The sequence below is a fragment of the Solanum pennellii genome, chromosome 10, assembly GCF_001406875.1.
Source record: "Solanum pennellii chromosome 10, SPENNV200".
Lineage (NCBI taxonomy): Eukaryota > Viridiplantae > Streptophyta > Magnoliopsida > Solanales > Solanaceae > Solanum > Solanum pennellii.
The window spans coordinates 81,261,529-81,275,232 of record NC_028646.1 but is presented as its reverse complement, the minus strand read 5'-3'; the positions used below and the strand labels follow the sequence as shown (position 1 = coordinate 81,275,232).

General features: G+C 27.5%; 1 protein-coding gene across 1 annotated transcript; it reads right to left on the bottom strand.

Annotated features, from left to right (window-relative positions):
- Positions 1-5,791: 5,791 nt before the first annotated feature.
- Positions 5,792-7,405, bottom strand: LOC107001778 (probable glutathione S-transferase). Its single transcript, XM_015199751.2, has 2 exons — positions 6,996-7,405; positions 5,792-6,256 (listed from the first exon to the last, which is right to left on the bottom strand). The coding sequence occupies exons 1-2, from the start codon at positions 7,302-7,304 to the stop codon at positions 5,900-5,902; spliced, it is 666 nt and encodes a 221-aa protein (XP_015055237.1). The 5' UTR covers positions 7,305-7,405; the 3' UTR covers positions 5,792-5,899.
- Between the last annotated feature and the right edge of the window lie 6,299 nt (positions 7,406-13,704).

Genomic DNA, 13,704 nt, shown 5'->3' with positions numbered 1-13,704 from the left:
AATCAGGGAATTTTGATATCTTAGTTGGTTAGTTATATGAAATTAAAATATTGTAAAAAAAGATTTACTTGCACACATTCAAAGTTAGAGGCTATAATAGTCCGTTAAAGCCAAGTTAAGGGTTATGTTTATGTATTATGCCCAGAGATAAAGCCAGAATTTTTGATAAGAGAATTCAAAATCTGAAGAAATAGACACAGGAAATAGTCAAAGAGATACGACATCTACTGTATATACCTAAAGATATCATTTTAACCATATAAAAATAATATAATTTTCGTCGAAAGAGATTCAAATAAACAACCTAAAGCTATGATGGCTCCGTCACTGATTATGCCTACCATATTTCTTATTTCTAATTACTTTTAGGGGGCTATTAGTGTGGGCCCTAAGATTGATTGCATCAATTTTTACATTAACTTCTATCTTCATTTTTCTTTTTATTATTAATCAGAAGATTTAAATTTAAGTCTCTTGGTACATAAACACTTTTTTAGGAAGCGTTTTACTTTTGATATGAAATTTTTTAATAAAAATTTAGATTTAATCGAATTTCAATATAGATACTGAATATCGAACAAAAAAACTAAAAATAAATAAATAAAGTAGGTCAACTTCCTCATCTTACAATTGATTAAACTAATAATGTTTGATTAGTGTTAAATTTATTGTGCTATAATAAAGTATCTAATGTAGGGACAAGTTAGAGATATTTGATGTATGATGAAATTACTTTTCCCTATTTTTGTCTAAGTTGAGTGTGTTATTGATTATAAGATCTCAATTAAAATGTCCCACACAAAACCAATCTTGTCTACAAATAAACATAAGTTGTCCATAAATAGACCCACACAACATGGATTCTCATAAGTTAAAAATTTAAATAAATTCACCCCTTTTTTCCTTTTGTGTTGTCGTTTATTTTCTGTCCCAAACATGCCTTTCTGTGTTTCATGGACACATATAGATGATCTGATTTGCTTTGTCCCTCTATTATTTCGAGATAAATATATCGATAATCTCTTAAATTTATTTAATTTCATAAATATTTTCTAATTTAGTTACATATTTAACTACACTATAATATATTTTTTATTCATATTTTAAAAAGTTTATGTATGTGTTTTCAAGCGTCGATTACTTATATTAATTATTCAAATAACATATGTCTTTCTCCTATATATGTACACATCAATGCAAGTTGAAAATTGCTTACAAAGCATTAAAGTTAATGCATATAACTAAAAACAAATTAAAATTTTAAATAATTAATCTATTTATATAATGAATGCCTGAGTACGTATTCACCATCTTAAAACAACTAATTTACCAAGGGTGGAAGCTTATTACCTCAATGAGGTTGGAACAAAGCTCTATTTCCATCGTGTTTCGTAGATTTAACTTGAGAAATAATATCAAGTATTTTTTTGTTATTGTTGTAACATCTTAAATCAACGAATTAATTCATTATTCATTTTGATTATCTGTCTCATTTTAACTTGATACATAATTTAAAAGGAGCTAGAAGCCTTTTGAATCACATGATAAATTAAAAACATATTAAAATCGTCTTTAATCTTATGATTTTCAACCTATTATATAGAAGCTGAAATTAAGAAGTTTACAGAAAAAATATTTTAAGATAGACTAAAAAACAAAAATAACACACAAATAAATTAAAACAAAAGAAAATAACACTTAAAATAAAAACAAAAATCCTCTCTTCTCTCCTTGCCCAATCTCTATCTCTTGCTCCTCTTCTGTCAATCTCTCTCCCTTCATACTAACACAGATAAATAATTTGTGTTTATATTTGTATAAAGCGAGAGAACAAAGTATACAAATATCATACACTTATAATTATAATAATACAAATTTTTTATTCTCTGCACAGTTCTCTTTTGCCTTCCACGCTCTCTCTCGCTTAATTATACAATAATGTATAATTTGTGTTTGTATAAAACGAAAAAAATTAAATATACACAGAGAAATGTTTTAACTCAATTGCATAAGAATTCAAATTGTATGCATATGTACAAATATAATAATTGATACATATACATAATAGTAATATATATACAATTATTTAACCGATATTCAAATATAGTTTGCCTCTCTCCTCGCTTTGTCCTCTCCCGCTCACCTCTCTCCTCCCACTCCCAATCTCGTTCGCCAGATATACAAATACATATGGATACCATGTACATATATACAATTATGACAGATATAGATATACAATTCGCCTCTCTCCAATCAATGTCCTCTCTCGCTCACCTTTCTCCTCTCTCTCCCAATATCGATTGTCACTCTCCTCCCTATAACATGTAGCTACGAATCGTAATCAGCAAACTATAACTATGTAACATAATTAAGTTATTTTTGGAGATGTAAAAAAATCCCCTATTATATATCATATCATATCATATATAATCCTTGTTAATATATATGGAAAAACGAATCAATTTCTCAAGAGATTTATTATATCATATCATATATAACAATATATTTGAACATTGGTGACGGTGCAATTAGGTAGATGTCTTTTGTGTTTGACTTTCCCCTATATAGATATAGGTGAATATTATGTATATACTGGGTGTTGGTTTAAGATAAGATTTAGATTTCGAAATCCAATTTGAAGTCACTAATTATATGTAAGTTGGTAGTTAATTTAATCATCTTTCACATTATTCTCTTAGCTGTTTGCACATATAATACTTATTAGTTTACTTATTATTAGTCCAACTAAGATCAATATGACGGTATGATTTGTAGGGACCATTAATGGTTTTCATACTAAAATAGTTTCCATGATATTATCATCAAAATCAGGTTATGGTTGGATGCACCGTTTCAGGTAAAATGGAAAAATCGATAATTATTGATATTAGACTATTGTTATTTCTACTTTCAAAATATTACGTATTTTATCATTAATTAAAAATTTTCTTTCATATATTGAGAAAAATACATTTGCATGCAGTCTGTTGCCATATATTAAGGAAGATACACTTAGATACATGTATTTTTGCTACAATATATACTAAAATAAGGGAGGAAGCGAGTGAGATTCATTATATATATATACTCGATACATGTGGATCACACCAAATACATATCTGATGTGGTTTACTTCACATGTATTTGAAATATCAGATTCATAGGTGAGTGACAAGCGAGATCAGAGAGAGGGGCGAGAAAGGCGAGAGAGATTTATTATGTATCACAAATAAATGAAAATCCACTTGGATACAATGCATTTAGAATATATTACACCTATTTTTGATCCCACGTATTTTGATATACAATATACATATATATGAACATATCAAAAAGTATTTAAACACATTAAGATCTGATAAAATATATAACATTACAAATTAAAATGTATCAAAAATTAGAGCTGTCAATAAGTCAGTTCTGCCCATCACAACGAGCCTTGAAATGGTCATCTCTGCGGGGTCTTACATGGGCTGCCCATTGGGCCGAGAAGGCCCATTTTTTAAAAGTTTTTTTTTTTGGGTAATTTTCAAATTTAAATAAATAAATACTAACATAATATTTATAGGATAATATATATTACATAATTGTTGCTAATAAGTAATAACATTATCTAATGCTTTCACCTTTTTTTAGGTTATGCACATTACATAAAGAGACTTTTGTACAAGTATGGTTGGTATCACTATAATTTTCTCTTGTATTTCGTATTTGGAAAATTATTAATTAAATTCTCACTCATTATATTATAGAAAAGTATTCAAACGTACTCCTCCGGGGATGTGGGGAACAAATTATTTTGTAGAAATGGGATATTTAAGTGAACTTGGGTGATTTCATCCACATAGAGATATTTTTAAATAGTTATATGATTGTAGAAATATACGTAATCGATAGTATAACGATGAATAAATTTAACTAAAGCCTTTATTTTTGTAATTACAACTTATTCCTAGGAAGTTGGCTAGATAAATATTTCTCAATGACAACTGTTATTCCCAAAAAGAAAACATAAATAACATATTTAAATAATTTCACAAATATAATCTAGAGAGAGTACTACATGCATGTAACTTTACGGAGACCTTCAAAAGATAGATAGATTATTTTTGATAAATCCTCGACTCAAGTATAGCTCAAAAAAACCACTACAAGTGTGTAAAAAACTAAATCCATAGGATATTGGATTTAGATATTTATTTGGGAGTAGCCGCAACATCTTGAACCAGAGACTTAAAATTATCAAGCAATATTTCTCTGAACGGCATATTTTTCTTAACTTCGTCGCAAATAAGATACTCATCTCTCCATGCACAAAAATTAAGAAATTTTTCACTAGTCACAAGTACAACCCCAGTTGAAGATTTTGCTATGATTGTGTTATTGATTCTTTAGTGTTCTTTTATAGCTCGATGCAAAAATGAGAGCGAATTACTATGGACTTTGCGATAATATTAACCTATGTGCCAATTAAATAAATTTGTTGTTTGACAATTAGTGTTGACTGACAAATACAAAGTCGTGGATCTATTCATTTCAATATTGCTGTCTATTTTGCAATTTTATAGAGATACATGTGACATGATTTGTTGATTGACATCTTATGGTTGGATGTATCATTTCAGGTAAAAATGGAAAATTCAATAATTATCTATATAAATGTTATTTTTAATTTTAAAATATCATGTATTTTACTTTTTTCTAACAGGAAGATATATCAATTTTCGCTACTGTATATTTTGGAAGAAACACTTAGATATATTTGTTTTTGCTATCAAATATATTAAAATAGAGCAGGAAACGAGTGAGATTTGTTATGTATCTCAGATAATTGTGAATCACACTCGATACATGTTTTTGGTGTAATTTAATTCGTATGTATTTGAAATATAAAATACTAGGAGAGTGACGAATAAGATCAGATAGAAGCGAGAGAGATTTATTATGTATTGTAAGTACACAAAAATACACTTATAAATAATATATCTAAAATGTATTACACTTATTTTTAATGAATATATCTCGATATATATATATATATATATATATAGCTGTTATACCAATGGAATTTATGTAGGTAAGTTTCCATGTGAAAATTAGAGCTAATCAATAAGGCCCCCACTAAACTCACATGGGCTTAAAATTTGACAACTCAAGTCAGGTCTGCCCATCACAATGAGCCTTAAAATGGTTCACATGGGCTGCACATTGGACTGAGCCAGCCCATCTTTTAAAACTTATTTTTTGTAATTATCAAATTTAAATTTTAACCTAAAAATAATAACATAAATATTTAGGAAATATTTATAGGACAATACATACTACATGGTGTTGCTAATAAGTTTTTTATCACAATTATTTCATTAAGTATTAGATATTCATTATCCAATGCTTTCATTTTATTAGTCATGCACATTACATAAATAGATTTTTGTATAATTGTTTTCGGTACAATTTAATTTTTTTGTATTTTATATTTTGAAAAAAGATTAAAAATATCTCTTTACTTTTATTTATTAGTTAAATTCGTCACTCATTATATTATTGGAGAAATATTATATTGAAAGTGAATTTGAGCGATTCCAATCACAATGGACATTTTAAATACTTATATGATTATAAAAATAAATTTGATCGGTAGTATGACGATAAATAAATTTAACTAAAATCTTTATTTTTGTTATGACAAGTCTTATTCCTATGGAGCTGGCTACACAAATATTTCTCCAAATGACAACTTTTATTTTAAAAAAAAAAAAAACATAAACAATAATAACATATGATGGAGACCTTCAGAAGGTTAAAACTATTTTTGATACATTATCGACTCAAGTAAAGTATAAATTTTTTTTACTACAAATGCATAAAACTAAATCCACAGGAAATTGGATTTAGATATTCATTTAGGAGTAACCGCTATAGCTTGAACCCGAGACTTAAAATAACCAAGCAACATTTCTCTAGACGGCATATTTTCCTTAACTTTGTCGCAATTAAGATACTCATCCCTCCACGCACAAAAGTTAGGAAATTTTTCACTAGTCACGAGTACAACCCCGGTGGCTTCTTCAACAATTCCTATCCAAAATCCGACAAAATTGGCTACTATGTCAACAAATCCGATATTGTCTCCCCCAAAAAACTTCTTGTCCTTAAGTTCATTATCGAGAACTTTAAGGACCTCATAAGCTTCTTCTTTATCTTTTTCTTGCTCATCTCCTTGGCTCCACAAAGCTTTCCACACTGCTGGTAAGCACTGAGAAAAAAAATAAACAAACTTTAATTAATCATCCTAATAACTAATTAGAGAGTAATTTGATTAAAAAAAATTTGAGTATTAAATGTCAAAATTTTGACGGAGCAAGTAATATGAAGTTAAAATAAAATTATTCGATAGAAAATGATTATTGCCATAAGCGAGAAAAGTCATTTTATTTCGTCATAACTAATAACCAAAAATAACAATTTTCTTATAAAATAATTTTCTCAAAAAAAACAAATAATTTCGTTGATAATCATTCAATTTTTACTTTATTGTATCAAAATTATTGTGAAAAACAAGAAAGATGATTGACTTTTATCTATGTGTCACATAATTTCATTAAACACAAAAAGATGTTAGTGATTTTTTTCATACTTACTTCAATATAAAGAAGAGTTACCTTTTCTTTTTTACAAAAAATAATTTAGTAAAATTTGTCAATAAAATAAAAGTTAAATAATCATCCCAATGACTCTCTCGGTACCAAATATAAAATATATTATTTGTATTAACATTTGATCATAAATTTAATGAAAATTGAAAAAAGAAAAGGATATTTAATTTTGTGTAGAAAAATGAAGTTTTAAACTTGTAAGTACTAAATTTCACCCACAAACTAATTCAAACTAGGTTTTGAAATTCAGACTAATATTTCATAAACAAACAATATTTTTTTGAAAATCAACTTTCAAAATCTACAATCGAACATATGTAAAAAAAATAATCGATTTACCTTTTCATCGAGAAACTTCACCCAAAAACGCGCGATAGCTCTATCATAAGTATCTTTAGGCAATATAGATGGTCCTTCAAAGGCTTCATCAATATACTCAATTATAACAAGTGATTCAGCAATAGGCTTATCATTATGCAACAGAACTGGAATTTTCTTATAAACTGGATTTGATTTAAGAAGTAAAGGGCTTTTATTTTGTAAATCTTCAGTTATAAATTCATATTTTACCCCTTTTATTTTTAAAGCCCATTCAACTCTTTGACTAGCTGGGCTCCCATTAACACCAAGCAATTTCACTCTTGACATATTTTTATATAACTTCTAGTTCTGTGTTAAAAGATTTTGTTATGGTTGTGTTACTCATTCTTTGGTGTTCTTTTATAGCTCGGTATAAAAATGGGAACGGATTACTATGGACTTTGTGATAATAATTATCGTACAATACGTCAATTAAATAAATTTCTTGTTTGACAACTGGTGTTGACTAATCAATATGTTTGTATTTGCGCTGACGATTTCATAAGAAGTCGTGGAAGCTTCTGTACATTTAATTATTGTTGTCTGCTTTTGAAATTTCTAGATACACATGACTTGTAACTTTTTTTAATTTTAATTAATTATAGGTTTAGTTTTAGAGATCTTTCTCGAAGTTTCGCTATATAATAAATTTTTTTTGTGATTTATGATTTTATGTTTATCTCTTTAATTTTGATTTTTTTTATAATTATTCTTTAAAAAAAATATGAGTTTCATAGAGTGAAACCTGAAGAAAGATATATAAATTATCCATGTGATGCATTGTTTTTAGTCCGTTGAATTTTTTTTTTATAAAATTTAAAGTGGTTTAGTTTGATATAATAAAATTATAATTTTGTTATAGACTAAATAATTTTTTCAAAGAGATAAATATGTTTGAACTATCGTAAATGAAATGCAGATATGTTTCGTTGCACTTTTGAGACATTGGTTATTGTCATTCAAAGATTAAAGCGTATATGTTTATCACTCTAACAGCGGACTAAATAGAGACACGTGACTCAATCTTATCCGTTTTATTTAATAAATATCGGTTGATGGATAAGATTATAACATGTGTACGTCTGATATTAGTATATAGAGTATATATATACTCTAGTTTTTAGACAGTACAGGGACCAATTTTCCAAAAGTATGACGAAGAATATCTACATACCATTTATAATATTTCAGGGTATATGTGCCTCGAGATATATGCATCTAAACGTATCTGGATACACGAAAATTTAGCAAAATTTGTAATATTGCAAATTAACTATTATACTTAACTTTTAAACTAGTGAGATTTAGATAAATTTCTTATTATTAATTCGTATCTTTCTGATTATAAAGTGACACATATTTGCTGTTATTTTCAATTAGTTTATCTTTTATTTTAATATCTCTTTCTTAATGACTCGAAGTACACGTGTAGAACAATTGCCTTGATATACTATAAAAAATCGTGTATAACATAGAAAATCAAACCTTCATCAATAAGGCCAGCGTTTAGATAGTTAACCAACTGACTTAGATTTCTGTTCCATATTTGTGTATTCCCCCAAGAGTCACTTTTGCTTCCTCTATTCGCTTTTTCTCAATGAGAAACCTCCGATCATATTAAAAAAGATATAATATAATAAAATGTGTAGAAAGAATATAACAAGTACATGATTAATGATATATCTGAAATCCAAACAAAATATTAAACTTTTTCTTGCAAGAGCAAACATACTAAACTTTAGACAATATTTGTAATTTCAACATTTTTTTTTTCAATTTCAATCGCGTATGTCTGAAGTTGATGCTGAAGTAGCTAAACTTAAAAATTGTCTATACCTTAAGGCCCAAAAATTTCAAGCCCGAAGATGACAGCCCATTCGAAAGCTCATAACATTAAAGCCCATGGGCCTATGTAAAAGTTGAAATTTAGGACATGCTAATGATGACTTTGAAGTTAATTTTGTGTTAAGATGATCAAAATTTAAAACAAAAAATTTGATGAAGTATCAAAAGATGAGAATAAGGAGAATACTTTATAAATTAGTGCAAATATAGAGAAATTAAATATTCTAGATTAGAGTTAATATGGAGAAATATAAGAATACTCATCAACTAGGTAATCATATGGTGTTAATATATATATATATATTTTTTAAAATAGAAAATGACTTTACGTGATAATAATTATTAATAGATCATATTAATAGTCAAGTTACGTTCAAGACCTTTACTCGCTTTGATACATTAAGAAAAGTTTAAAGTTAATAGAATGAAATCTGTTAGTTATTTTAGACTCATATTGCTCTCGTCGATCACTTTTACTTGTCATAGTTTGACTTGACACACATTTTATCAAACTATCCCCGCCCCTATGAAATGATGTTTTGAAACTAATTTGGAAAATATTATTTCATGCTGAGGGTAAAACATGGTTTGTCAAAAGTGACAAGTAAAAATAAAAATCTATTTTAGAAATAAGTCACAAGTAAAAATAAACGGAGATAGTAATATTTCATAAAAAATAATCTTGTTGATATTCATGGTCCTCTAAAAGGAACATGTTCCGTAAAAATCGAAAAAATAATCTCTCGAGTGAAAATAGGAAAATAACGTTTCATAAATTACATTTCAATTGATCGTCTCCTCTTCACCTCTCATTACCACCGCCATCCCCACCACCACCCCATCTCTCATCACCCTATCCTCTCCACCCCACCCCCTTTACTCTCTTCCCCACCTTCACTTTAATAATATTTGCCTAGATTATGTATATTTTAAGACATACATATTTATTTTTTTACTATGTGGTGGATTTGATAGGCAGGTCACTAACGAGAATTTTCGTAGCACGAATATAATCCCCTTCATCTTTAATTAGAGCTTTAAGGTTTAAACACTGTATATGAAATTTTTTTGGGTAGGCAACACTTCCTCTTTTACAAGACCATATGCGGTGTAAAGCTAAATTATAAGTGCTTTAATACAGATACTGAACACTGAATTAATATGATATTAATAGAAAAAGATGTAGTAGTCAGGTTCAACAATCTATATCTCCAAAAGATGATCTCCTTTTTCCATGTGATTAGAGATATATCAAAGCAAGCATGATGAATGATATAGATGTTTACTTTTAAATTGATTTGAGATCAAATTGTCCTTTTAGTCTAGTTAGGGTGCTAGGTCACAAAAAATTAAATAAGCCTTGTGATAAATTTCCTAATTTTTCACATTAAATGATACTGATTCTTCATTTCTTCTCTTTAGACACTGATTATATCACTTGTCTCATTTAGTGGCCTTTCTACTCTCAATCAACTATAGTAAGATTGAAGAAATTCACATGTGGTTTGTCTGGATGATCTTTTAAGACTTGTCATAGAAAATAGTAATGAATCTTTGAGTTAACAAGAGGACATGACATATAAATATTGACATATTGCTGGAACACATGATATAAATTTAGTTTGTGCTTTGATTTGTCATTTCCCAACAGGTTTGGCTTTATATTTGTTCAAAAAAGAGAGGGAAAAAAAAAGAAAGAAGAAAGAAGCCCTCTAGATCTTTGCAGCGAGTCGAGATTGTCACACATTTTAACATAATATCGAGTCAAATTCATTTAATTCTTGCTTCACTCTCGATATTGAATATCCATATTATTTTGTCCCCGCTTGGTAGACCTAATATAAGGGTGTTGAATTATCCCATGCATGTGGATGGGTGGCAAATTGAACTAGGTTATATATGATCTTGAATATTCTTCACTTCGTAAATTTTTGAAAGTGAATTAAATTTAAGGTTCGTTTTTAACATAATATCGAAGCAAATAAAAATTTTAAATTGGATCAAATCACCATTTATTTCAAAATAAATTTTACCGTACTTCATCCTATAAAAGTTTAATCTGACACGTAAAAAACATCTTGAAAATATAATTATCTTCAAACTGAAAATCGATTGCCTTGTTGGTAAGCTTATTAAACAAGACGACATGTAGATTCATCATATAAAGCAATTTTAAAGCTCGCAGATATCTATTAAAATTTTTGTCAAATGAATTGGTCATATACATGCATGCATTTGGTATAAGGGCAACGCTAAACGGTCGAAAAATTTGCCCAAAATTTTAAAAAGTTTATAATGTTTTTTTTAGGGATAAGGGTCTGAAAAATATCTCAACTTTTGGTCGAATTTATTATTGCAATACTAAACTTTTATGAGGACCTATTATCTTCATGAACTATTTAATACTGTATTTCTTACCCCCAGAACTATTTAATAGTGTATTCAAAAGGTATATATGTACCCACGTGGACATATTACTATTTATAATTTTGCATTATTTTTTATGTCCACGTGGGTGAATACATATGTTTAAAATACAGTATTAAATAGTCTAGGGAGGTAATAGGTCCCTATGAAAGTTTAGTATCGCAACAACAAACTCGACCAAAGTTGGAATATTTTTCAGACCCTTATCCCTTTTTTTAATCATAAAATAAACTGTTTTTTCCCACTTTTAATTAAAAGGTATAAAGTTAAAAGGGCAAAAATGTTCAAAAAGATAAAATAACATAGTGTAAAATATATTATTTTATTATTCCAGGCAAATTCCGACCAAAACAATTTTTCCTTGTTATAAATAATCTTAAACTCTTTTTTTCTTCTTTTATAATAAGTGCTAAATCAAATAAATTTGCATAAAATGAAGAAAGGGAATATACACACACAAAAAGGGCCCAAATATTATGTAAGAAGAAGAGGAACTGTGATTGGGATGTACAAAAGACTAGTTAGAAAGTTTTTTTTTTTTTGATAAATAGAAAAATTAACCATTATCACAATATTTTACTTAATTGGGGAGCATAATTTGTCTTCCACCAATATATATAGATATATATATTATTAAAAACTTTAGAATTCCTCCTTGACTTTGTTTGCACAAATTATGAAATTGTCCACTCAATTTGACTAAATTTAAGCACTTTGTCAACTTGGTAATCATCAGTATATAGCCCTTAAAACAACAGAAAATAAATAATATTAACGTTCCAATAAACCATTAATAATTTAATGTCGTTTTTTCCCTACAAATGTAAGCGTATTTCCTCATATTCAATTCAAGGAAAGTTTATTTTGGCCAAGTTTCAACTAAATTTAGATTGCAAGCTTATTGATGACCTTGACGTGCTAAAATCTTAAATACATTCTGATATTATTAAAATGTAATTTAATTAAGTAATTAAAAACATATATTTTTTAAAAAAGAATTTTAACTTTTATATGAGACCATCACACATATTAAACATAATTTTAAAAAAAGAGAAAAAAATTCATCCCTTTAAGCCTCACCATTATCTAAATAGCCAAAAAAAAATCATTATACATTTTTCGAAAATGAAAAAAGGAAGGATCAAGTCCACGTACGAGGAGGTGAAACCGAATATGAAACGGTAGAGCTTTGAGATATTCAGTACTCTCCATGCGAAATATAAATTTATATGTAAAAACTTCACTAAAATCAAAATAAATAATGAATATGATTTATAACCTTAAAACTATATATAATGAGGCCAAAGGTAAAAATCTTATAAATTTAAACATAAAGATATGACACCTTAAATCTTATCTTAAAGACAGCAATGAATCAACTTTAATTTTAGATTTTTAGTCATCTACTAAAAAGATTAGATTCATTGAATTGTGAAAGAAAAAAAATAGATTAAAGACAAAAAAACACATCCCTATTTATTCTTTTGGTCTCAAAATAAGTGTCATTTTAATAAATATTAAATCATATCGATTAAAAAGTCAATAAATATAGCATATCATTTGCTAAATTATCTTTATTAAATAAATATTATTTAAAAATTAAACACAAGAATATAACAATATAATTGGTAAACCATGTTAAAAATAACACTTATTTAATGAAGATCATGATTAGCACATGGTTTAATTCACAAAGTAAGCTTTATAAAAAAGATGTCGTCACCATGAAATTGCTAGAAGCAAATTAATTAAAGACACGAGTACATGACAAGACTAAAGTTTCAAGCCATGGTCATTATTTGTCCCCATTATAATGTTAAAACATTTCTTTTGACTTTTACTATAGTGAAATACTTTGGTTAATATTAATTATACGAATAAATAATATTCACCATCGAGTTGCATTATTTGCTTGTAGCCTTAGTGCTTCCTATTTGGGCGGAGCTAAAAGGGCATCATGGAAACATGTCCTTAATTTATTAAGGGAGTTTTTTCACCAAGTATTATGTCTTTATTCAAGTTCTAAATTTATACTTGTTATGATAAAAATTAATTTAGTATCACGCGAAAACTAATAAAGTAAATTTTGAAAGATTATAAGCAAAAAGATAAATAAAAATATATCAAAAGATAAAGATTTTACTTAGTTTGATCAATCGACTTACATTCACATAATGAAGATGATCAATCCACTGTATAAATGTGAGAGTACAGAATATTGAGAGAAGTAACCTCACGGTATTTTCTTAGAATACAAAGAGGTTCACACAAATGACAACATTTTATTGAAAACTGTATCGTTATAGGTTTGCTCTCCAACGATATCAAGGAAGTTTTGATTTAAAAGTAGACTTTATTAATTATAAAATATATATATATATATATATATATATATATATATATATATATAACAAGT

Bases quoted from the DNA above. Each gene is read 5' to 3' on its own strand.
- LOC107001778 (XM_015199751.2), bottom strand. From the start codon at position 7,304: ATGTCAAGAGTGAAATTGCTTGGTGTTAATGGGAGCCCAGCTAGTCAA. The intron at 6,257-6,995 runs GTAAATCGATTA...TTTTTTTCTCAG, and splicing joins TGAAGTTTCTCGATGAAAAG to TGCTTACCAGCAGTGTGGAA.